Consider the following 25,284-nt stretch of genomic DNA (forward strand, 5'->3'; position numbering starts at 1 on the left):
GTTCACTGGGCACTTCCTGGGCGATGGGGTTGCTGGAGAGGAGCTCGACGCTCTTTTGGGTGGTAGGGAGGGACCCTAAATTTTATTATCCATGCAAGGTTCCTTATGGGATGATCATTGTATTTGTATGTCTAAAAAAGAAACAGATATTTCATTAACCTAAGCTGTGTTTGGTTTACATTCTTGAAATACATTTTTGTTCGATTAACATATATTATGTCACCGTATCTTCTCAATCTCAACATTTTATGGGTCCCATGAACCCCACCTCCTGAAGATCTCAACTCTAAATCGTGGTTAAAGAGAATGAACTATGCAGCAATGTAGAATTGTATAGTGACATTTTGAAATCAATATTTTGTTTGGTAAGCTTTTTTAGAATGCATTATCAATCCAGTATACATTCCAAGAATGCATACCAAACATAGTCCTATATATGCTCTTTCATTATTAACTTCTGCTCTGTATTCATGAGTGAAATATCAAGACCATGTACGAACGAACCAAATAAAGCCAAACCGATTCAATTCAATTTCAGTTATGAGGTTATGAAAATTATTCGATTTCAGTTTATACATATTATCCGGCCTAAACCAAATCAAACCCGAACCAAACCGAAGTACGGATGTAGATCAATCCGAACATCGAATGAGGCGACTTTTGTTCTAGATGGTGGCTACGATGGATGATTTGGAGTTCAGATCAAACTCTTTAGATTGTCAATTATCTACTGCTGTGGATCAACACCACCATAGACAATCTCACTTGCCTTCTCTGCCTCAGGATATAGATTAAACTAGAAAGGGAAGACTGACTCACTAAAGATCATATTAGCTTGCATGAGTTTCTGTTTAGCCACCACTGATGTAAACTATAGAAATTTTTATTGTCCTTGATAAATTGCTACTACTGTGTATAACAGAAAAACCAGTCATCTACCATGAATAGTTTCTTGTCCAGTAATTTTTCTATATGGTATTCAAAGCATTCTGTTAGATATATGGCCAGAATACCGTGGGGGGTATTCTGGATCTTTTCTTTGTTATTTTATTAGTTTTGTATTATGTGGTTTAGTCCCACATTGCTACTGTACAGATGTTTACTGTTTTATTACTCTTATAAATAAAGAGTGCTTGGGATGAATAGATCATCCAAGCTTTCCCTAATTTTAAATCTGTCCCCACATTCAAAGGCCATCTTTTCTTCCTGGCATCGCCATTTTACCCTTTATTTCTAGAGGATACAAACACCCAACAATCTGAAAGCCTTGGGCCTGCTGCTGCTCCAACTTGCTGGAGGATACAAACACCCAGCAGAGGTCAGAAGCAGTCTCAGGAAACGTTGAGATCCAAACAGAGATCTCAAGACCTTGACAACAAACCAGGGCGAAGGCTTTCAGAGCTACCTCTGACTTGGCAGAGACTACAAACACCCAGCAGAGGTCATTGGTCATCTCTGGGAATTTTAGGAATAACAGTCATCATAGCACTACTATGTTCTCAGGCAGTTCCACTGAACTAGAAACTTCCCTGTTCTGCTACCTCACAAAAAATTAAGAAATGCCTAACCTCCAGTCCCCATCATCCATCTCACCCTTCTGCATTCTGCATCTTGGATTATATCATTATAAACAAGTTTCGAGCACAATGGAGTTGCTTCTTCCTCTCCCGGGGCTGTTTGTGTGTGTGTGTGTGTTTGTCTATGTACATGTAAAACATCATCATCCATTCCACTAAGCATCACATCTCCAACCCTTTGTAACCCCACCCCTCTTCATCCCCATTGCATCTCCAGCCCAGCCCCTGTGAAAAACCATCATTTACCCCTTGTCACTGTTACTGTGTAAGAGATGTGAGTCCCCATGGCCGTCGCAAACCCCTCTACAACCCATTGCAAACCATTGCCATTGCATCTCCAACCCAGCCCCATCGCAAATCCACCTGCATCGCATTTCCAACCCTTTGTAACACAACCCCTTTCCCCCCCCCCCCCCCCCAAATCGCATCTCCAACCCAGCCCCATTGCAAACCCGTTTCACAAAGCCACACCGCCCACCTCCCTGTGGAAAAAAAAAAAGGAGCATCCTAGTGCACAAGGCTCCCACTACTGTAGGGTCTGGGAGGGGCAAATGTACGCAGCCTTACCCCTTGCTTCGCAAGAGAGGAGATTTTGAAGTTTCAAACCCGCAACCAACAGGTTGCAATAGTGCAACTTAACCGTTACACCCACCTCCCTGTGAAACACCATCAATTACCCCTTGCTGCCACCAATACCCCATCATCAACATTTTCCTTGTTGTCTTTCGTATTTGCTTGTTTTGATTGGGGACGTCCCGTTGGCAAGCCTACTTGGCTGTTGCGTTGTATTGTGATTCTTCTTCTTTTAATATATTTTTCCATTCACCCCCCAAAAAAAAACTATCTGATCTTTGATTCATTGCAGACAAACTTTGATGACACAATTTAATCTGATTGACTATGATATCTAAAATGCATATATCTCTATGTTCTAGTTAAATGCTCTTCGTGTCTATTATTTTATTTTTATTTTTATTGGGAAAAAATATTTTTGGTATATTATTACTGTTGTTTAAAAGCCTTTGACTTCCTGGTATATTGCAGGGGAGGGTTACACAGTGCTAATTAGCACATGGAAGTGAAATTCTCTTCTTAAGCAAGCTGTTGGTCATTATGCATCCTGTAGTGGTTATGTGCTCTCTGGAGTAACAAACAGGGGGACCTAAGCACAACTTATAAATAAAAAAAGGGCGTATCCAGTGCACGAGGCTCCCGCCACTGCAGGGTCTGGGGAGGGTCATAATGTACACAGCCTTAACCCCGCTTCGCGGAGAGGCTGTTTCCAAGACTCGAACCCGTGACCACTGGGTCACAATGGAGCAACCTTACCTTTGAACCAAGTGAAATTCTCTTCTTAAGCACAACTTATAATCAATTTAATGCAAACAAACTGACAGATACAATTTAATCTAATGAAACAAATAGAATCTGACATTGCTGTTATAAAAAATAGTGGGGGGCTTCAAAGCAGAATCCAGAGAAGGGGGCAGAACTTCCTGTGCACTACAGGTTTGAAATTAGGAAAGAACTAATGAAGAAATTCACCATTAGCTCACCTATCAAAACCAATCTCGAACATGCAGTAAAAGAAAATCCCAGAAATGAAAATGCACGATATTCAGATAAACTCAGAAACAAAATGGGGGACACCAATGATAGCCGCATAAAGCCATAAAAAAAAAAAACAGAATTGAGATTTGCAGATCTTACGTTGGTGCCATTAATGTTAATTCAGACCTCTGGTTTTCTTCTTGGTTTTAGAGAACCAGAGTAAAGAGTAAAGTCCGGATTCAGGAACTCAAACAGATGGCATCCGTTTGCGAGAAAGTCAGGAATTTTCTGAATAAAATAAGAGCTAGTGAAAAATGGAGAGAGAGAGAGAGGGAGGGAGCGAGGTGATTTTTAAGAGAGTATAGGGAGGGGAGAGGTGTCTAACCGTACGAGAAGGGGGGAAGGTTGTGACTTTTGAGAAAATCACTAAGTAGGGACGTCGGGGAGAGACCGATAGCAGTAATTTTATTATGAAAGAGGTGTATTTCTGTCAATAGAAAAGTATACCAAACAGTAAAATTTTATGGGACAGTCATACAACCGGCTAAGATGTATGGTGCGGAATGTTGGGCAATTAAGAAGCATCATATAGATAAACTCAATGTAGCGGAGATGAGGATGTTGAGATGGATGAGTGGCAAAACTAGGAAGGATAAAGTAAGGAATGATCATATTAGAGCTGATTTGAGGCCTTTGGGTTCCCTATACCCACCACACTTGGACCGCCCAAGGGCACCCTATCAAAATTAAGCTTCAAAAAATCTTGGGGAAGGCAGAAGGGACGGTAGCATTAACGATACTCACAACAATTAAAATACAAGGACATAATACGTACCAGAGAGCAGTAAATAACAAGCAGAGTTTGTTAAATTGGTTTTCGTGTTAACTTCTTAGGTAAGTTCATAAGGGAACTCAAGATTGTAGGCTCTTTCTGATTAAATGCTTCTGTTTGATACAAATTTTCATTTCCAAGAAGAAGAAACCAATTGGGCAAGTGCTCCATAATAATAGGAATAGGAGACTGTGTCAAATGGCCTCACTTAAGAGATCACTCGCACCTTAAATCATCCTAAGCAAATGGATCCCCGAACATGTTTTCATCTATGTCTATTGGATAAGGAAATGAAATTCAATAGAGTAGAGCATTTTCTAAAAGTCCTGAGATGAGATGGTTAAAAATCATCTGATCAAATTGGCAAAAAGGATAATAGGTAATTTTCTCTGGCATCGCAGGCTTAAAGTTTTCATTAAAGTGGTGTTCCCTGCAATGTGGAAGTGATATGGAAGACCTACACAACCCAAATCATGCAGGAACCTAGCCCTATGTATAATTGTCAATATCAGATTTATGTTTCATTTTGTATTACAATTTCAATTTGCGAAATGGTATAGCACTAAAAGTCCAAAACTGATAACTATGGCTACTAGGTGAGACAGGTTTCTGTACCTAATGCTATGATATGAATCCTCATAGAATTCATCAGTTTAAGTAAAATGCAATGTTGAGATCACCTAGCAAGATAAGTTTTTGGCTTAGCTGGTCTCTTAGGAGTGAGTCCAGATCCTCTACAGACTACAGCTTTTGCATAGAAAAAGCAAAGCCACTTAGTAGAGAAGGAAAAAGAGAATGTAAGTGTGTCATTATAATTTGTGTTTTGAAAATTTCCCATAGAAGAATTCTTACAAGGATCTGCTTCAGCAGTGGAGGCCAAGGAAGAGCCTGTCTCCCCTGTTTGCCATCTATGAGGAGGCAGTGGAATCATCTGACCATGTATAACTGATTTGTTACTTTGAGGGTTTTCATGTAGATTGAAATTTCCCCAAGGATTTAGTGGCCCTAATGTGGTATTGGTGTTGGGATCCTGCTGTAAGGGGAAGTCAGTTCCAATCGAGAGAGTTTCTCACTTTCTCTGCTGGCTATTTGTGGGGAATTTGGAAGGAGAAGAATGCAAGAATTTTTAGGGGTATTTTTAGGATGTTCAAATTGGAATTCAACGTGTTATTGAAGATGGCGCATTGGGTAGCTGTGGATCGGACATTCCTAAAGTTCTCTACGGGGATTGGTTTCTGATCATGGACCCTTACTCTCCCTGGACAAGAAATACCGTATCTTGGAGTCCTCCCACTGGATCTTTCAAGTTTAATTTCATTTTTTTTTTTGGATTGATAACCATAAAACGTATTGCTAAGAAAGAGAACATAAAGTAAAACTCGCAAAAAAAAAGCAGAACAAGGAAAAAGGAAGAGTATAACAACAACAGGAGGAAAAAAGCCTGACACAAAAACATATTACATCAAAGGATAGGACCCCAAATTCAATGAGTGCCTGACCAACATCGCCCCCCCCCCCCCCCCAACAAAAAAAAAAACCCTAAAAGCAAGCTCATTCTCACCATTGAGTTCACCAATCTCCTCCTCCAAGTAAAGGTGAACTCTCCTTGGGAAGATTAAACTCTGGCTCTCCTGGTAAGGGATAAATATCTTCACAAGCCTCCCTCCTGCTTCTGAATCCAATAAATGACCAATTGGGAGGTCCCCTTCCCGAAACATTAAAAGTCAATTTCAATGGTCATTCCCTTGGCAACCCAGGGCCACCTGGAATAGGAGTCAATTGAGGATGTGAAGGTACGAATTGAAAAGTTTTTTCAGGTCTTATTCCTTAAGGCAACTGTTTGAAGGCTTGAGTTGCCAGCTTTACAGACTGGTCTCCACTCTCCATGGTGCTCAAAATTTCATGGTGGAAGATGATTCAGCTATAGTCACTGGTTGGATGAGGAAAGCCTCTAGTTAGCCTTGGTGTCTATACCACCTTATTTGTTTCATCATTCACATTGCTTCCTAAGTGAATACCTCATACCTCATTCCAGTAGAAGCCAAAGTCAGCAAATGATATAGCCAATGATCTAGCAAAGCAAGGAGTAATCAAATAAGGCCAAAATTATGTACTGGGGATAGTTAAGACTTGTGAGAGTTTCATGTTACATTACTTCTGTCCGTTTTCTTGCTTGGGGCTCCTTGGCTCTATCCTTGCATTTTTTTTTCCTCTCCCTTTTTCTATCAAAATCATTATTTTATCCCCCCAAAAAAAAATGTTTTAGTTATCCAAAGACCTTTTTTAGAATTTTTCCTCACCTTATGTAGAGGTGTATGTGGGCCCGGGTGTAACCCTTTCAATTGTTAAACTTTGAATAGCCCTATGTGAGCTTACTAGTTTTAACACAAATTCAAGGCTGAAATACTCCATGAATTGGCCTACTAACAACCCATGCTTAGTGAACAAGTGCCTAGCGCACTTGGTAGCTTGTGGTGCGTAAAAGCCCATTGCTACCCCGAGGTCTTGGGTTCAAGCCTCCTGGTTCACATCTTCCCTCCCCCTTACCTATCAAAAAAAAAAAAAACCCTGCTTAGATGGAGTCACCCTGTCAGTCATGGTTGTGGCCTATCTGCATGAGTCTGGAAACTAGTCCATTGTGGACAGAAAATATCCATTAGCAATGACTGCATCACATGCTTCCTAGACATTTCAGGATGTTCAGGACAATTACCAGTTCAGGAATTGATATAAATGATAGTATGAATCAGTTGTAGGAGTTATAATGATGGTTTCTTATTTAATGTTATTTCTCCAGGTCTCTGGAACATGTGGTAAAAAATACCGTTGCAGAAATAATAGCAATAAAAATGGAAAAAGAAATCCTAACAAATTAATAACAAAAAAAAAAAATATGCAAGTCAAAAGATGAGTGGCAAAACTATTCAACCAGCTGTCCCTACTTATGATTCAATCTGCAAAACTATTCCCCATGAAAAGCTATAGGGCAAGCAATTCCTGCACCTTGAATTTACTGCTCAAAGACAGAAGAGAGTAAACCAGAAAACTCCAACTTCACAAAATTCTATTTTTGACTGATTACAGGCTCTGACTTCCAAAGATTCTCTTTTTCTTTCCCACCTCTATCTTCTTCCAAAATCATAAGAAAATGGTAAAAGCTATCACTATTTGACTGCTATTCATGTTCGATCAGAACCTCTATACTTGTGCGACTAATTCTTGCCTAGTATGGACTAATTTTTCAATCTAATTCAACTCAAAACTATAGAGGAACCATATGTACCCAAATTACCTCCCGAATTTTGGACAAGGCTACATCACATATTTCATCTAGCACAGTTGGATTTCTATAGCCAGGGTTACAAGCGCCCACAAACAAAAATATGAAAGACGATAAACAAAGGTTCTTCCTCAATCATGAAACAATCCAATAAAAAAGTCTGAACTAAAATTAGAATAAATTACGCATAACCTAAGTGATTCTTAGCTTTAAACATACCCGAACGCAAGCGAAACTGAATATTTGGAATTTCAATCCTCAGCAATTAAATGGGTTCGAAGTCCTGGAGAAGGGATCTTCAGAGAACTGGGAAATTTTATGGGGGAAAGGAAACTGTGAATGGTTCAAAGTTTGTAAGATGATCGAAAAACAGCAGCATATGGGGAAGAATTCAGCGGAAAAAAAAATAAAAAAAATTTGGACCACTCTCGATTTGTGCGTGTCGGCCATGCTAATCTTCTCTGTATCGTTCCAATTTTATCGGATGTCTCCGAAGAGACAATCTATTAGCGGCTCTATTATATGATCAAGCGAGAAAAAACATAGTAGCTTAACGATATGGGACTATCTTACAGCAAATAGTCTCTCCGCTGAGATGCCAAACCCACTCTTGGGATCTGTGCTTTCTGGGCTAAACCTGGGTTTAGTAATGGGCTTGTTAAAACATTGAGAGAGAAAAAGAAGACATGCTTTTCTTTTCTACCTAGAGTTCTGAGTCTTCAAATGGGCAAGAATAGATCTTGCTTAGATGGTCCATTGATTTTTTTTTTTTTTTTTTTTTTTTTTTCAATATGCCTTAATCAATTCTATTCTAGGGGGGGAGGGGGGAGGGGGGAGGGGGGACTAGGAGGCTTGAACCCAAGACTTTCTGGTAGGATGAACTTTTTATGCTCCACATTTTACAAACCACAATAGGCAGTTGTTCTAGTCCATTTGATTGTCAATTGGATATGGGATTAGTCTCTGTCGATATCGATTCAAATCGTCCTGTATTGGTCTTGATCGAATATATTTACCTTTAGTTTCATTTTTTAAAAAATTTCTTAACCTTTTTACCCTTGGTCCATATCAATCTTTTGAATCGCCCTGTATTGGTCTTTATCGAATAAATACCTTTAGTTTCATTTTAAAAAAAAATTTCTTAACCTTTTTACCCTTGGTCCATATCAATCTATCGATACAGGATCACCCCAAAATAGCAGAGTATAAACCCAAAGCTAGCAAAGTATCGGAAAGACTACGATCAAAATCTAAAAAATCGAATTCAGAACCCAACTAGATACATGACCCTAAGGTCACCGAGATCTTCGTAAGTGGCACCCTTACTTCGTCGCCTCTTTGGCGACTCCTGCTCTAGGCAGCTCTGACTCTGACGGTAGGTAACAATTTCCAAAGAAAAACCATGACTCAAACTCATGACATGGTATCTGACTCTGATTCCAAATGTTAGGTACTTGACCAATATACCAAAAACTTTAGAACTAATGGAACACATTAAATCAAACTCTTTAACCTATCCCACACTAAGTTTGCTCAATCTAGCGCCCATACACTAGATCAAGCCTCATTAGGCACATAACAATGATGTGTCTATCCTCTCCCTATTTAAAATTATATTTTGTCTTAACTTCGACCAATGATGGTTTTCGTAGAACAAGGGCATGGGGAAATCGTTGATTGTATCCTACGGAAGGTTACAATCAGAAAATTCCATAAAAACTAAATTGCAAATAGAACCCTAAAACAATAGAGGCGAATTGATCACCATGCCCCCCATAAAAGGCGGGAATCCCGTTGTTGTTGATGCTTCTGTGCACGCTTCCATTGCCCCTGCTGGCGCAAGGCCACGCTACCTTTTGGGAAACCCTCTCCCATTATAAATAACAAAGCTATTAAATTTTACTGGTTTCAATTTGATTTGATCGGTCCAACCAAGCCGGGCCGAAAACTTATTGATATTTAATTTTTGTAAACTGAATTCAATCTATATTTAATACGATAAGAAATTTTGGTTGTTTCACACCCTTTAAATGCCTCTTTTCATCTTCTTTTGAATGTAACAATTGGCTAGCAATGTTATTGAGGATCCAGAGAATAAGAATTTTTCCTTTGGATCCTTTACATACAAGTAACATCAATGAAAATTGATAACGATGACTAATACATGATCACCCGGCAAAGAGATCTATATGATCGAGACATCTTTCATATACAAGAATAATCACCTTTATGAAAAGTTTTAATTATGATAAATGGGTTTTTTTTTTTAATGAGCATTTTATTTTAACCATGGAAAGGTGGAATTTCCTGGGGACATAGCAGTTATTTTCGCACGCCCCTGCCAGAGACCCTGTGGGGCAACAAACCCACGCGCACAAGTAACGTTCTCTTTTCCTTTTTCATTTTTTAAATAAACTAAGAGAGACAAAGGAAGAAAACAAGGAGAAACCTAAAAATAAGATGAATGTCAAACTATTACTAAGATGACAAACCCCAACAATTAAAATTTTGAAAATAATTAAATTATTGAAGCAACCATGATTAGTTTGGATAAGGTTTGGAAAAATAGTCAGTTGTAACCTTCCTCGATTACCACAAAAAAATTTCTTATTTAGAACCTAGAGTTTTTGTTTTTTTTTTTTTTAATTAAGAACATGACCGTTGCCACTGAACTTTGTGCTAAAAAAAATGCAAATTTGTCTTAACTTCGATCAATGATTGTGTTCATAGAAGAAGGGCATGGGAAAATATATTTCTATCTTAACTTCGACCAATGATGGATTCACAGAAACCAGGGGAGAATTGTAGTTTCTTAATTCCTGAGGTAACATCAGTGAATCTGATTATAAGTAAAGTTCATCTGGAGCACTTTTTCAACATCCAAAATGCTAGAAACCAACACAGATTCTGCAACAAAGAGGTAATTTCAACTCTCTTTTTTTTTTTTCCATATCTTATGAAAGCCCATTTAAGGTTTCAACCAATTGATCTGGAATTCTACTGCTCCGTTGCAGATTGGCAGTTGTTACAGGTGCTAATAAGGGGATTGGATTGGAGATATGTCGACAGTTAGCCACAATTGGCGTTACAGTTGTGTTGACAGCTAGAGAAGAGAAGAAGGGTGTTGAAGCTGTTGAGAAGCTCAAAGGGTCTGGACTCTCAAATGTGGTTTTTCATCAGCTTGATGTGACAAACCCTGCAAGTATTGCTTCTCTGGCTGATTTCATCCAAACCCAGTTTGGAAAGCTTGATATCTTGGTAGCATTTGGAACATACTCTATATATATATGCTCAACAGAACCCATTTGCAGAAATCCTGCATCTTGATTAAATTTCAAAACTGATATGGGGTGAAACCCATTGCAGGTGAACAACGCGGGAGTTAATGGAATTAAATTAGATGATGATGCTTACAGGGTCTTGATGGCAGCGGATGATCCTGTAAGTCTGCTTTACAATTAGAACTCGGCGTTTGTATCTTAACCTTCTGCGCTATAGAATTCTGAGGTTGTAGTCAACTCTTTAGATGCTAGATGATTCTAGATTCCAACCCAAACTCATGATCTGTAATAAATTGTTTGAAGAATGATTGTGGCATTTTAGAGTTCAATAATGATGTAGAGAAAGAGAGAGAGAGGGAGAGAGATTACCCTTCAAATGAGGTTTTCCATCCGTGTCATGATAGTGTCTTATCTTACAAAGGACTAAACTTCACCTGACTGAAAATAAATGAAGAAGACTGAAAAACTTTTTTACTGATGCAGCAAGAAGTTAGGACAGCAAAATACATTGAACTAGTCACACAGACGGCACTGACCCATGAAGTAGCTGAAGCATGTGTGCAAGCAAACTACTATGGCACCAAAAGAGTGACTGAAACACTTCTTCCCATCCTTCAGCTATCTGATTCACCAAGAATAGTTAATGTTTCATCATCTCTGGGGAAGCTACAGGTACAGAGTACAAAACCCAACATTTTTGTGAAATTTATAGCATTCCTTAGAAAAACCAAACTCAATGAATTGTCTGATCCTGTCAAAGGATAGCTTTTTCACATGCTAATCTGGATTAAGTTTCTGCAAAGACAAATCAAACTGAATGACCTTTTAAAATAATTCACTAACCTCCTGGAAGTCCTGCATACTCAATTAAGTCCTTGTCCCAACTATTTGGGTTTAGCTGCATGATTCTGTCTTGCTATAACCCTCTTCTCTATAAAAGAAAAATTAATAATGATAAGATTTAATACAACAACATAGCCTTTTCCCAACTAAATGGGGTCGGCTACATGGATCCTAGTTCTCCAATCAGATCTGTTTGACATCATACAAGAATGATAAGATTTAATATGTACGATTAAACTGTTTTAATTGACTTTAAAAGATGTTCTGTTGCAGAATGTCACTGACACATGGGCTAAAGAAGTGCTAAGCAATGACGATGGCCTCACAGAAGAAAGAGTGGATGATGTGTTGAACAAGTTTCTAAAGGATCTCAAGGGGAAGCAAGGCTGGTCTGCCTACATAATGACTAAAGCAGCTATGAATGCCTACACAAGGATCCTGGCAAAGAAGTTCCCCAAATTTCGCATAAATTGTGTCTGCCCTGGTTCTGTCAAAACTGACCTTAACCACCACTGTGCTGGGCAGTTTACTATTGAACAAGGTGCAGAAGGTCCAGTGAAGTTGGCTTTGTTTCCTGATGATGGCCCTTCTGGCCTTTTCTTTTTTCATTCAGAAGTATCCACCTTTTAATCGAATGAGGAGAGCTGGAATTACCTTGTTGATGTCATATACAACTCTTTATTCCTTCTATGCTAAGCAACTTTCTTCTAATGAGAAAATAAAGTAAGCCACAACTGGTAATAGAAAAATATAATTTCGAGTTTCATTTGTTATCGAAATTAGATTAGGTTCTTTAGCTAGGTTAGTTTCAAAATCGATAATCTCCATGAAGACTCTATATAATCATCATTCAAATCATATTTATTTCTTGAATATACTATAATTTCAATTATCTTCCTTTGATTTAGAAACTTGTAAAACGAATTTGAATTGTCTTCGAGTTTGACTAAACATAAGCTTCTTTTTCTAATGTATAAAAGAATGGGAAAAAGAACCCTGCAAGGCAGCGTGGCCCCTGCACCCAGTCACAAAGGGGTGCAAAATGATCGACACGCACCCCATGAAAGGCAGAAATCTCGCCCCTGTTAATGCTTCCGCACACGCTCCATTGACCGCCACGCTGACACAAAGGCCATGCTTCCTTTCAAGGAACCCTCTCCCAGAAAGAAATTAATAATCTCAAGTGTCATACTATCACAAAAGAAAGAAACAATATACGACGCCAAAGCTAGTGGCAATGTTAGATAAGTCTTTTTTTCTTGTCCTGCTTTTCTTTTCTTTTCATTTATGAATAAGAAGCTAAGAACATTATTGATGAAAGTGTAGAAAGAAAGCACACAGCATGAAAAGAAGGTGCAATAAAGCAATTGAAAGCCAAAAACAATATTTAAATACTAACCACAATAAATAGTCTCCTTCTCACACCTTTCACAATTATCTACTAAGGATCCGTTTGGTTGCAAGGGAAATTAAAGGGAAGGGAAGTGAAAATTTTCAAACCTAAAAAGGGAAACTTCTGTATTCATTATTCAACATGATTATCTAAACTACTTAAATTTCTTACCATATTTAGTAATGATACTTTTTAGAAGTAAATTTTTTTTTTTTACTTTTCAAACTCGAGGGATTTGGATGCAAAGTAAAGTGGAATTTAATAACCAAATATGGAATGATTTGGAGCTAGTGATATAATTATGCGGGGTAATGAATACAAAAGTTGCTTTTTTAGGTTTGAAAATTTTCACTTCCCTACCCTTTAATTTCCTCTAGAAGCCAAACCCCTTTAATTTCCTTTGCAAGCAAACAGAGCCTAAAGGAATTTCAGATTGCAAATCAAGCCTTCATGGTTCACTAGAACTGGCAAGGATCCAAGCTGTAGTCGAAGAGTCACCATCCACAACGGTGAAATGTTGTGAAAGTGGGTGAGCCATATTCAATCAAAGAGCATGGATTTTGGTTTGACCATTTTTTTTTAATTCATGAAGCATATGGGTTTGGATTGAACCTGCACATTATGTCTATGAGTCTTGGAAACCAGCTCCTATACCTACCAGACCTGGATTGTGAAAGAAGCATCCATCAATTAAGCTCCAGGAAATCTTGAGGTAACTAGAGAGAACAGCATAGGTATAATTACTAAATTTAAGAAACAAGGACATAATACCAACCTTGAAGCAGCAACGAACAAGTAGAATAGAGCAGTCCATTCTGTTGTTCTGTTTTATAGGTTTTTGTGTGGCAGCTATCATTCCGATTTTCCTATGCATTTTGAGAAGGCTCCTCAAGATTGTAGATTCCCCTACTTAAGTTCTCCTATTTGATACAAAATTTACATTTTCAGTAAGAAGAACAAAAATGGCCTGCTTCATAATAATAGGATTGGGCAACATCGTTAGATGGTCCCCTTGAGAAGAAACAACTCTTAACTTTATCTCCACAAGCCTCCCTCCTGGTTCCACACATTCAAATGCAGTTTCAATGGTTGTTCCTTTGGCAAACCAGGACCATCTGGAATAGGGTGAATCATTTGAGGCAGTGAAGGTACTATCAATTTCCAATCTCCCTTGTTATTGTCAGTAAGCCTCTAATTGGCCTGTTCACATTTTCAGCCTTCTTCATTAATCATAGTCTCATTAATAAAAATTTGTTCGGATACCCTCCCCCTGCCTCCCCCCCGCCCAAAAAAAAAAGTATAAAAAAAGGTCCCATGGTAGCAGCTGCAATAGAAACAAATATGTGGAAATATCATTTTCAGATCACTTTTTTTGAAGCACTAAACTTTTCCCTTCCTTTGTATGCTTTCAGCCCCCTTATATTTCTACTTATTCTATAGAAACATGTCTATTCAACTAGATGTCCCATGTTTATGATTCAATCTACACTGACTATTCCTCATGAAAAAGCTATAGAGCAAGCAAACCTTCACTCTGAAGCTCAAAACTTCAGACAGCAAATACTGCACCTTGAATGCGCTAATTGAGGACAGAAAAAAGTAAACCAGAAACATCCAGTTTCACAAAATTCTACTGTTGACTGATTACAAAGATTCTTTTTTTTTTTTTTTTTCTCTTTATCTTCTTCCAAAATCACAAGAAGATGGTAAAAACTATCACTATTTGGTTCATATTCATGTTTCATCAAAACCTCTATCCAAGTTCTTGTGCGACAAATTCTTGCCTAATATGGACTAATTTTTCAATCTAATTCACAACTCAAACCTATAAAGAGCCAAATGTACCCAAATTACCTCCCGAATTCTTGGACAAGGCTACATCAAATATTTCATCTACCATAGTTGGATTTCCATAGCCAGAGTTACAAGCCCCACAACTACGTGCCTTCGTGTGCATGTGGGAGTGAGGGGAATTAATAGGCTTGAAAAGAATCTGGTAGAGAAATAGTAAACACAACAAAAATATGAAAAAGACTATAAACAAAGGTTCTACTCAATGATGAAGCAATAGAGAATCAAAATCCGAACTAAAATTAGAAAAAGTTCCGCATAACCCAATTGATTATTACCTTTAAACATACCAGAACGCAAGAGAAACTGAATAGTAAAGTTCAATCCTCAGCATCGAAATGGGTTCGAAGTTCTGGAGAAGGGACCTTCACAGAACCGAGAAAAATTGCAAGAAGATGAACAGAAAATCAGTAGCAAAAACAATTTAAAAAAAAAAAAAGGGGACTAACTGGAGAAGAATTAAGCGGAAAAAAAAATTCAAAATCAATTTGAACCATTTTTCGATTTGCGCGTGTAATTCTTGCGCAGGGGCCATGCTAATCTTCTTTATATCGTTCCAATTTTATCGGATGTCTCCGAAGAAGACAACGTATTTACGGGTCTGTCATATGATCAAGCGAGAAATATCTTTGTGGCTGAATGATATGGGACTATCTTACAGCAAATAGTCTCTGGGCTGAGATGCCAAACCCACTCTTGGGATCTGTGCTTTCTGGGCTAAACCTGGGTTTAGTAATGGGCTTGTTTAAACATTGAGAGAGAAGGAGGAGATATGCTTTTATTTTCTATATATCTAGAGTTCTCATTCCTGAAATGGCCAAGCATATATAGATCATATTTTGATGATCTTCGTTTTCAATCTTTGGATAAATTTTTTTTTTTTTTTTTTTTGGGTAAGGAATCTTTTGATAAATAAGGCTTGCAAATGGGCAAAATACTAGCACCCATTTGGTTGCAAGGAAAGTTGGAAAGGGAAGTGCAGGGAAGGGAAATTTTATTTCCCTATTGAGCCATTTGGTTGCAAGAGAAGTGCAATGAAATTAATTTAGCAGAGACATTTGGTTGGATGTAAAATTTTAAAAATTTATAAGGGAGAGCATTGGGTATGTGGCCAACTTTCGGTAAACTAGCAACATACATCAAATCACAAGGCTGGATACAGGAAGGCAAAGGAGTCTTTTCCAAGGGAGAGGAGAGGATAACACATGTTGGACACCTTTTCCCAAATTATAATCCGACCCATTTTTCTAATTTGTAACCAGCAAGACAATAGATCTGTCCCCATTTGGAACACCTTTTAAGGCTTTTGCTTTTAGTATATACATTTTTTAATAAACTAGAGAAAGAGAACGCCACCCGGTCGCACAGCACATGCCGCCCTTGCGCCCGTCGCACCCACTTGGAACTCTGAAAATAACCAGGGGTGCGGAAGTCATTTTGCATGCCCCTGTGTTAGGGCGTAGGGGCAACTTGTCTGGGTCAAGTGCCGTTCTTTCTCCCGATAAACTATTAAGAAAAACCTCAATAAGTGCTTTGGCCCCACTAAACCCATCCCCAAGAATCAACTCCATGAGCGTGTTAGCTACTCTACAACCACCCTGTGGTCGAGCTGGTCTCCGACCACCCCAATAGTTTCCTTCGCTTGAGCGACTCCCACGAAAGCCACTACTGATTGTAGACCACCCTCCATTTGCACTGTTTGTGATCACAGACCGCCCTCCGTTTGCTGGAATATAAAGAGAGAACGAGCCATAAAGAGCGGACTTAGCAAGCAAGCACGCAAAAAAGTCGTTCCCCTACGAGTTGTTTTGTTTGCCTTCCCTATTGCCTGCAAACCATCTCTTTTGGTTGATCAGTCAACCTCTATCCATTTTTCTTATCTTGCTTTGAAAGAGGGAGCTTACCATATTTTTAAGGAAGATATTCGGTCTCCCGAGTCAGGGCCGGTCCGAATAGTCTCAAGCTTGATTCAAAATACCATGCTTGGTCACTACTGTCAGTGATAGAGCGGCCTTTGAGGCAAGATCAGAACAAGGAACTTTGAGGTGGTGCTTCTTGAGTCCTATAATCTTTTCTTTCTTTTAGAAATCGGAAGCATAAATTCCACTTATTAAAGTTATATTTTGAAATTGAGGAGAGAGATAGACACATAAATCATTACCTTATAATCATTTGTCTTATATTTTTTCTTTTCTTTTCTTTTCTTGGATTCCAAACATAACCTGATAGTTTGTTTTTTTTTTAAGTAGAAAAACAGAGAGCCTCTTAACTTTGGGTTGAAGGTAGAATTTGTTCTCATCAAGAAGTTCTTTTTTTTTTACTACTGCTCCTTGAGATCAAGTCACTGCTGTCTTCTGACTTTCTGTCCTGTTAATATATTGTTCATTTAGCAACTAGATTTGCTCCTTTCTAAATGAGATGAATCAACATTGAATCTTTTAGTTGGTTCTCCAAGCTCCTTTCTGTTACCAATGAGGTTGTATGTCAGTGTCAGACATTCTACTGCTTGAAGATTTTGTCTATTACTATGGTGGATTAATCTAATTATCCCCCATGAAGCCATAAATCCCCTCTCAACACACAAATTGTCTGCAACAATTTGACTCCAAGAAACCAAGACATTTGAGGACAAATGGGAAGCGAACCAACCACTAATGATCATCATCTGTATTGTTTCCATTCTACCATATGGTGGTACAGTTGTAGGAGGTTCCTACAAATTGGAAAAAAAGTACACATTTTCTTGAACTTTATGAAGATTAGGTCCAGCACTTGCCAGATTATTTGGCAGGCAGGTGTGATGCTTAGCTCCATTATTATGTGTAGTTTAGAAAGACAGTATGCTGATTGAGGTCACAAAACCTGATAACTGATTCGATCACAAAAATACTAAATATGGTATGGCAACAAATCATACACTATCAGCATGATACAGTTTATAACAAGGTTTGAAATCCGTGAAACAAACATATTTTATCATATATGAGAACCTAAGGAGTAAGTAAGTAATCAAATTCCAGTATATTAGTCCTGTGAGAGAATAGACAATGAAATTGCAGATCCAATCAAAGAATCGATCCTCACTGAAACGAAACAAACAATTTCCCTGTAAAACATCAGAAATCACTACAGTCCCTGCAATTTATAATTCCAGACATCCATGCACACGAAAAAAAAAAAAAAGATACACATACAAAATATGAAGGAACTAGGCCTGTAGGCCAATATATTTAATATGAGGAATCCCAAATCAATTGACATCATCAGGACTGACATTATTAAGAAGTAGAAACTGTATCCCTACTGATTATCCACCAACCGTCAAACTGCCTACATTTTCATTAAGACCACACATGTGAGGAGAGGATGAACAAAAAAAACACTACTGTCATCACAAGCTAAACTTGGATGTGTAAAACTCCAACTACTCAAGCAAGTAAAGCTTGAGCCTCCAAAACAAGCTAAACTTGGGTCAGCTAACTCCTTTGTCTCTTCTTCTCACCTTTCTCAGCTGGCATTCTTCAACTGCATCAACAATGACAAGCAGGGGTTAATGTCAACATATATGAAGTCTCTTGTGACAACTACTTCATGCAATGCAATGAAGATTCAAGACATCTTTCAGTCTAATAACATGTTCAAAGACACCACACTAAAACATCTAAATCTAACTCCACAAATAAGGTGCTCTTAAAAAAGTAAACAGATCAGATAATTGGGTAATGTAAATGTCAAAGCAAGCAAGATGTTCAATAAACAAATAAATTCTCAAGAAGACCCCCTTTTCTTCCATATGACATCATTGAACATAGAGAGGATTTAAGTTGAATATAATGTTCAAATCACTTCCATTTCCCTCTTTTAGTGCGTATGGTTAAAAAGTGAAATGCCCCAGACCCTAGCAAACCTTAAGTTGTCCCTTTCAACACAAAGTTAGCATCAATCATCCATAGGTTGCCATGTAAGACAATAAGGCATTTTTTAGTTTTTTTATCACTTGTTTCTAGTTTTCACAGTTTACATAGAGGAGTTTTGGTAAGCATGCAGCAGACAAAGAACTTGGATTGTTTTGACCTTTTAAACAATGTTGTGGTTATTTCGCCGGAAAAAGGAGCACCTAGACACGTAGATGTAAAGAACCATTAAGAATGCAGCAAGATGCAGTGGCATGGACAATGAATAAAACGTTCGGATTGAGACACAGGAAACAAGTTATCCAAGAATTGCAGAACGCAATATATCGTTCATTTAATCAAACAGATCCCCTTCTCCTCCTTCCTCCATGTTCTTCTTTTTCTTACTCTCTGATTTTCAAGCTCTCAGACCGGTTATTGATTTATGTTCTGTCACAAGAAACAAGCATTCTATTCAGAAGGCAAAACAGTAAACATTCTCTTAATCCCAAACTAATCCTGTCCAAGGATTAGACTACTCGTAGATCAATTTTAATAGATGAATCACAGATACTCATGGCATCTACACAGACACAGTGATGGAGTCCTTGACAGAACTAAGCTTTATCACTGCTCACCACCAAAAATGGAATGTAGCACTTAACCATGACAAAATTAATTACTAAAACTAAAATAAACTAAGCATCATCCCAACTACTGACAAGATTGACTGATCCATAAACAATCAAATCCCACAAAGCACTTCAAATGCAAATTGAAGACAGATGCTTGTAAGAAATGGTCAGACAACAGCATGAGCATATCCTCCACTGCTCAAGTTGGCCATCTAAAAAACATCCCAGTCTTAACAAATAAGGCAGCAAAAGGGGAAATAGAAAGAAACAGCAAAATATAATTGAACTACAAAATACACGTTACAACAGCTCTCATTGACATGACCTTGAAGAGTGAGAATGAATCAGACACCTGGCTAAGTTGGTCAATGTATACTAATGACAGCAGACACGTCTTTTCTTTGGAGTTTTAACTCTATATACCATGACCTGTCTCCAAGCCTAACGAAGACAAAATGGGTTTCTCCTCCAAGGTCAACCCTTAATTCCCTCAACCATTCCCATCTACACGCTACAGTGTAGGCATGCAACTTCCATTTCCAATCTTATCTTTCTTTAATGAATCTAAACAACAATCTCAGTCCAAACTCCAAAGCGTAGTAACGCTTAAATATATGCAACACATATACCAAGAGATGGGATCAACTTATTACTTGATCAGAGTGAGCTCGGTGCTTGTGTGTGCATTTTAAACTCTGTAAACTTATCAGGGTTCAGGAACTATTTCTAATCTCCATGTCCAAGGGAATTTCTTAAATGGCTAGTCATCACATGACACTTCAATTCTCAGTGTTTGATCTTTTATTGTTCTCTCTCCTACCCAAGAGAGGAAGAAGAATCAGCAACCTACTTCCACCAGAACAACATCTACCTCTTCTACTTTTGAACCGTAACTTGGTATGACGTATACTAGCTAGTTCAGGTCCTTTCAAGCCACAAAATACAAACTTAATCAATACAAGGAATTTGGAAACTAATAATAATAAACAGCAATTCATGGAATCAGAGATGAAATCCCCACAAGGCACATTCTTTGTTTCAACCGCATAATATGGTAACACCCGGCCCAAGAAACCTAAAGCAATGATATTATCTTTGCCAGGCAAGCTCGAGACCCCGGCTGCAATTGGCGAACTGTGACCACCACCGATGAGTTGGAACTCTTTCTCTTGCAGGCAGAATTAATCAATGGTCTAGTCGTAAATTCTAACCACAATAAATAGTCTCCCTTCTCGCATCTTTCACCGTTATCTACTAAAGGAATTTCAGATTGCAGACCAAGCCTTCATGGTTCACTGGAATGGCAAGGATCCAAGCTGTTGTCAATATCTCACCATCCACAATGATGAAATGTTGTGAAAATAGGTGAGCCAAACTCAATCAAAGAGCATGGCTTTTGGTTTGAGCATTTTTTAATTCATGAAGGATATGGGTTTGGAGTGGACTTGCACATTATGTCCATGAGTCTTGGAAAGCTGCCCCTATACCTACCAGACCTGGTTTGTGAAAGAAGCATCCACCAATTGAACTCCAGAAAATCTTGAGGTAAGCATAGAGAACAGAATAGGGGTAGTTACCAGATTTAAAATAACAAGGACAGAATACCAACCTCAGAGCAGCAATGAACAAGTAGAAGAGAGCACAGTCCATCCTGTTGCTCTGTTATATAGGTTTTTGTGTGACAGCTATCGTACTGATTTTCCTAGGCACTATGAGAAAGCTACTCAAGATTGTAGATTCCCCCTGCTTAAGTTCTCCTCTTTGATACAAAAATTACATTGTAAGTGAGAAGAAACAAATATGGAGTGCTTCATAATAATAGGAGTAGGAGACATCATTAAATGATCCCACCTAAGAGATACATAGCACCAAATATCATACCGAGCAAATAGTCCCAAGCTATTATTCATCGATATCTATTTGCTAGAAGAAAGAAATTCAGTAAAAGTGAACTCCAACCCCCCCCCCCCCCCCCCCGCTTCCCTCCCAAAGCGAGTTTATCCATACTTGAGTTCACCAGTCTCCTCCTCCAAATAAAGGTGAACTCCCCTCCTCATTCTGAATCCAACAAATGACTAATTGGGAGTCCCCTAAAACACATTAAAACTCAATTTCACTGGTCGCTCCCTTAGCAACCCAGGTCCACCCGGAATTGGGTGAGTCATTTGAGGCAATGAAGCTACTATCAATATCCAATCTCCCTTGTATTGTCATGAAGCTTCTAATTGGCTTGTTTTCATATTCAGCCGTATTTATTAGTCATTGTGTCATTGATAAAACTTACCTTTCCCTGCCCAATTTGGCTCTCCTCCAGCCATGGCGGGAGCTGGAGGATCCGGCCCAGCAAAACAAGGCGGGTTTTGGTCATTTCATAGGTGGGACCCAAGTGAGCCCCCCTGTGAAATGACCATACACCCCCCCTTATTTTTGCTGGGCTGGACTCTCCAGCTCCCGCCATGGCTGGAGGAGAGCCAGATCCTCCCCTGCCTCGCACAGACGCGGACCTCCTCCCCACCCTCCTCCCAAAAAAAAAGAAGGAAAAAAATAGATAAAAAAAATTCCCATGGCAGCAGCTGCAATAGAAAAAAATATGTGAAAATAGGGCTTTTCTCAATAGAAACAAATATGTGGAAATATCTGATTCGTGCATGGGTTAGAGGCCGCATGCATGCAGCCAACTCACATGGATGGGGGATCGGAACGTGGATGGAGTTATGATAGTTATGGAGTTTGTGTTGGTTATTATGTATTGTTGTTTTATTAGAGGATAGTAAAAGTTACGAGAGTTATTATTAGTGGGTTAAGGGAGAAGTTGTAGGAGTTATAGGGTGGAGTTGTGGAGTCATGGGAGAGTAAGTTATGTAACTATGTAGCCTATATATTGTGGTAGAGGATTAATGAAATACTATGCATGTAACTATGTAGCCTATATATTGTTGTTTTGTAACTATGTAGCCTATATATCTTGGAGAAGGAGGCAGGCTACCTCAATTAAGCCAATTCCTTGTTCTCTACAGTCTCTCCCTTACTTCTTCTTGTCTAAATTTCCCTGCTATAAAATAGGTAAAAAAACCCAACCTGCATACGCTTCAATATCATTTTCAATCAATTTTGCAAAGCACTAAACTTTTCCCTTCTTTGTATTTTTCCTGCGCCTTATACCTGTAATTCTTTTATAGTATTTAGTATTATTTACCGAGGTATCCCATATTTATATTTCAATCTACAAGCTATTCTACATGAAAAAGCTATAGAGTAAGCAAACCTTCACTCTGAAGCGCAAAACTCCAGAAAGCACATCGTGTACCTTGACTGCACAGATTGAAGACAGAAGAGAGTAAACCAGAAACCTCCAGTTTCACAAAATTCTATTGTTGACCGATTACAGGCTCCACTACCAAAGATTCTTTTCTCTTTTTCTTTCATTATCTTCTTCCGAACAAATACTAAACAGACAAAATCACAAGAAAATGGTAAAAACTATCACTATGTGGTTCATATTCATGTTTGATTAAAACTTCCATCCAAGTTCTTGTGCGACTGATTCTTGCCTAATATGGACTAATTTTTCAATCTAATTCCACTCACACCTATAGAGTAACCAAATGTACCCAATTTACCTCTCGAATTCGTGGACTAGGCTACATCAAATATTTCATTTACCATAGTTGGATTTCCATAGCCAGAGTTACAAGCCCCACAACTGCGTGCCTTCGTATGCATTTAGGGGTGAGGGGAATTAATAGGCTTGAAAAGAATCTGGTCGAGAAACAGTACTCGGAACAAAACTATGAAAAGATTATAAACAAAGCTTCTCATCAATCATGAAGCAATACAGAATCAAAATCCGAACTAAAATTAGAAAAAGTTTCGCATAACCCAATTGATTCTTAGCATTAAACTTACCAGAACGCAAAAAGAAACCGAGTAGTAAAATTCAATCCTCAGCAACGAAATGGGTTCGAAGTTCTGGAGAAGGGACCTTCACAGAACTGAGAAAATTTTGCAAGAGGGTGAACAGAAAATCAGAAGCAAAGAACAATTAAAAAAAAAAAAGGACTAATTGAAGAAGAATTAAGCGGAAAAAAATCAAAAAAATTTGGACCATTTCTCGATTTGTGCGTGTCATCCTTGCGCAGGGGCCATGCTAATCTTCTCTGTATCGTTCCAATTTTATCGGATGTCTCCGAAGAGACAACAATTTACTGACACTATTATAACATCAAGCGAGAGAAATCTTTGTGGCTTAACAATATGGGACTATCTTAGCTTCAAATAGTCTCTGGGCTGATATTACCAAGCCCACTCTTGGGATCTGTGTTCTCTGGGCCGAACCTGAGTTTAGTAATGGCCTTGTTTAAACATTGGGAGAGAAAACCCTAATGCAAAGTTCAAGGTCAAAGGAGAAGTTTCTAGAGATTTGAGTTTTGTGGGCTCATTTATGACCCCGCAACATCACAAACCATGAGCTACTGGAGCCCCCATGTTCATCAGGGAGTTTCCTCTCAGGCGGGTGGCCGCAAGGGGAGAGGCAAAGTCAAACTCAGGACCTTCAACTTCCTTAGGCTTTATCCCTTGCCAACTATGCTGCCCCTTGTGGTTGGATTTGTAAGGTTTGATTGCTACTACTAGGAAAGCAATAGGGAGGACTAAATTGGTTCCATTTGAAAAAGATCAATCCTTAACACTTCTGTTTTGTTCAAATGCCATTTTGTAGCATCTTACAGGTTAGCCTCCTCATTTTCAGCTTGACACTCAGGAGAGTCCAAGGTACACACTTCAAAGATTGGATTCTATTTCTATCCCTCTTATCTATTCAAAGGATTACCACGCCAAAAAGCTTTCTACATTTAGTGGTTTCAACTCTTATGGCAAAACTGGATTGCCAGCAAACAAACAATGTTCTTTGATTTGGTTGGTACTATGGAGGCATTTAATCACTTGGTGGAAGAAAGGACGATTTGCTCTTCTCAAGCAATCCTCACAAGAAATAACCCCTTTCCCCTGTATATATCCATTGTCAATCCGGATTTATCACTCTTGGAGTATCTCCATCAAATCTAAATTTTTTTAATAAATAATTTAATTTTATATTATGCATGAATTTCATTTACGGACTTATAAGATTGTTCCATGGGTTTTCACTTAAAACAATTCTCAATTAGGGATAAGATCGGACATCCTATTCATATGGTCGTTACATAGTATATCACTAGAAATGATTTATTGCATGTGATATTAAGACAAGATGTGTACATGTCACATGAATATGTATAGAAAAGATCTGGTACAATTCTTACTGGCTATGATATTAAGACGAGATGCGTACATGTCACTAGTTGACTCTTTGATCTAAGAGATTCTTATCGTTACGGTGTTACATTACGTGTTTTGATGTACCAATGGTTGATGTCATGTGGACTATATATCGCTGTGTTAGATTCATGATTGTGCATCGTGAATGAAAAAGATGTTTAACATAAAATCCACTAACCTTGATTGTGAAATCTCTAATAATACAATGAATTAGGGTTTGATAGTATTTAATTATATACCTTATAGTTCATCATGAGATATTGTTTTGCAGAGGATCTTATATGCAAATTAAAGAGTTTAATTATACATGAAATTTATTAAAAAAATAAAATAAGTTGATTATCTATTAAATTGTAGTACTTTTATTTGAGGAAATTATCAACTATAATTAAAAAAATACCAAAATCTCTTTTAGATTCTATCTCTTCCCACTTTGAAAGCAAGATGGATTACAAGTCAAATAACTTTACCAACTAGTCTCACAATCAGTTTAGAAAATTGAATGTTGAGATTCATCTCAACCCTAATAGGGTTGGGGACTATTTAAAAGACACAAGGAAAGGAGATTAGAGTTGGCCAAACTATTGTGGTGCTCTCCCTCCCCTAACTGATCCACTTTCTCTCTTTGAAGTGTGGTGTGTGATTGTGATTAGTGTTTTGGAAACTCTAGATCGTTGGTGATGGTCTTTTGTTGATTACTTGCATTGAATAAAGATTCAAATTTTGATCATCATCAATTCCCATTATGTTTCGTTTTGTTATGGGTTCATCTCAAATTCGAATACAAAGATTCTATACCCAATCCGAATCTGTTGTGTTATCGAGTAACCAA

The 25,284-nt window shown here is 38.2% G+C and overlaps 1 protein-coding gene, 2 long non-coding RNA genes, 2 other non-coding genes and 1 pseudogene across 5 annotated transcripts; 2 read left to right on the top strand and 4 right to left on the bottom strand.

The window, feature by feature from the left end:
• The first annotated feature begins 4,550 nt into the window (after window positions 1-4,550).
• On the top strand, window positions 4,551-4,751 carry LOC122657016. Its single transcript, XR_006332204.1, has 2 exons — window positions 4,551-4,668; window positions 4,701-4,751. It is a non-coding gene; the product is annotated as an uncharacterized LOC122657016 (long non-coding RNA).
• A 2,899-nt stretch (window positions 4,752-7,650) lies between these two features.
• On the bottom strand, window positions 7,651-7,740 carry LOC122657175 (annotated as a pseudogene).
• A 2,317-nt stretch (window positions 7,741-10,057) lies between these two features.
• Window positions 10,058-12,164, top strand: LOC122657009 (salutaridine reductase-like). The gene is made up of 5 exons (XM_043851747.1): window positions 10,058-10,160; window positions 10,255-10,498; window positions 10,607-10,681; window positions 11,005-11,193; window positions 11,638-12,164. The coding sequence occupies exons 1-5, from the start codon at window positions 10,126-10,128 to the stop codon at window positions 11,992-11,994; spliced, it is 900 nt and encodes a 299-aa protein (XP_043707682.1). The 5' UTR covers window positions 10,058-10,125; the 3' UTR covers window positions 11,995-12,164.
• A 2,926-nt stretch (window positions 12,165-15,090) lies between these two features.
• Window positions 15,091-15,194, bottom strand: LOC122657172. Its single transcript, XR_006332245.1, has one exon. It is a non-coding gene; the product is annotated as a U6 spliceosomal RNA (small nuclear RNA).
• Window positions 15,195-17,808: 2,614 nt separating this feature from the next.
• LOC122657015 lies at window positions 17,809-21,181 on the bottom strand. The gene is made up of 3 exons (XR_006332203.1): window positions 20,746-21,181; window positions 20,348-20,632; window positions 17,809-18,133 (listed from the first exon to the last, which is right to left on the bottom strand). It is a non-coding gene; the product is annotated as an uncharacterized LOC122657015 (long non-coding RNA).
• A 2,048-nt stretch (window positions 21,182-23,229) lies between these two features.
• On the bottom strand, window positions 23,230-23,332 carry LOC122657171. Its single transcript, XR_006332244.1, has one exon. It is a non-coding gene; the product is annotated as a U6 spliceosomal RNA (small nuclear RNA).
• Between the last annotated feature and the right edge of the window lie 1,952 nt (window positions 23,333-25,284).

This window comes from Telopea speciosissima, chromosome 3 (genome assembly GCF_018873765.1).
Source record: "Telopea speciosissima isolate NSW1024214 ecotype Mountain lineage chromosome 3, Tspe_v1, whole genome shotgun sequence".
Taxonomy (NCBI): domain Eukaryota; kingdom Viridiplantae; phylum Streptophyta; class Magnoliopsida; order Proteales; family Proteaceae; genus Telopea; species Telopea speciosissima.

Excerpts from the sequence above, each read along its gene's own strand:
- LOC122657009 (XM_043851747.1), top strand. The coding sequence starts at position 10,126 with ATGCTAGAAACCAACACAGATTCTGCAACAAAGAG. Across the intron at positions 10,161-10,254 it reads ACAGATTCTGCAACAAAGAG|ATTGGCAGTTGTTACAGGTG; the intron begins GTAATTTCAACT and ends GCTCCGTTGCAG. Across the intron at positions 10,499-10,606 it reads TTGGAAAGCTTGATATCTTG|GTGAACAACGCGGGAGTTAA; the intron begins GTAGCATTTGGA and ends AACCCATTGCAG.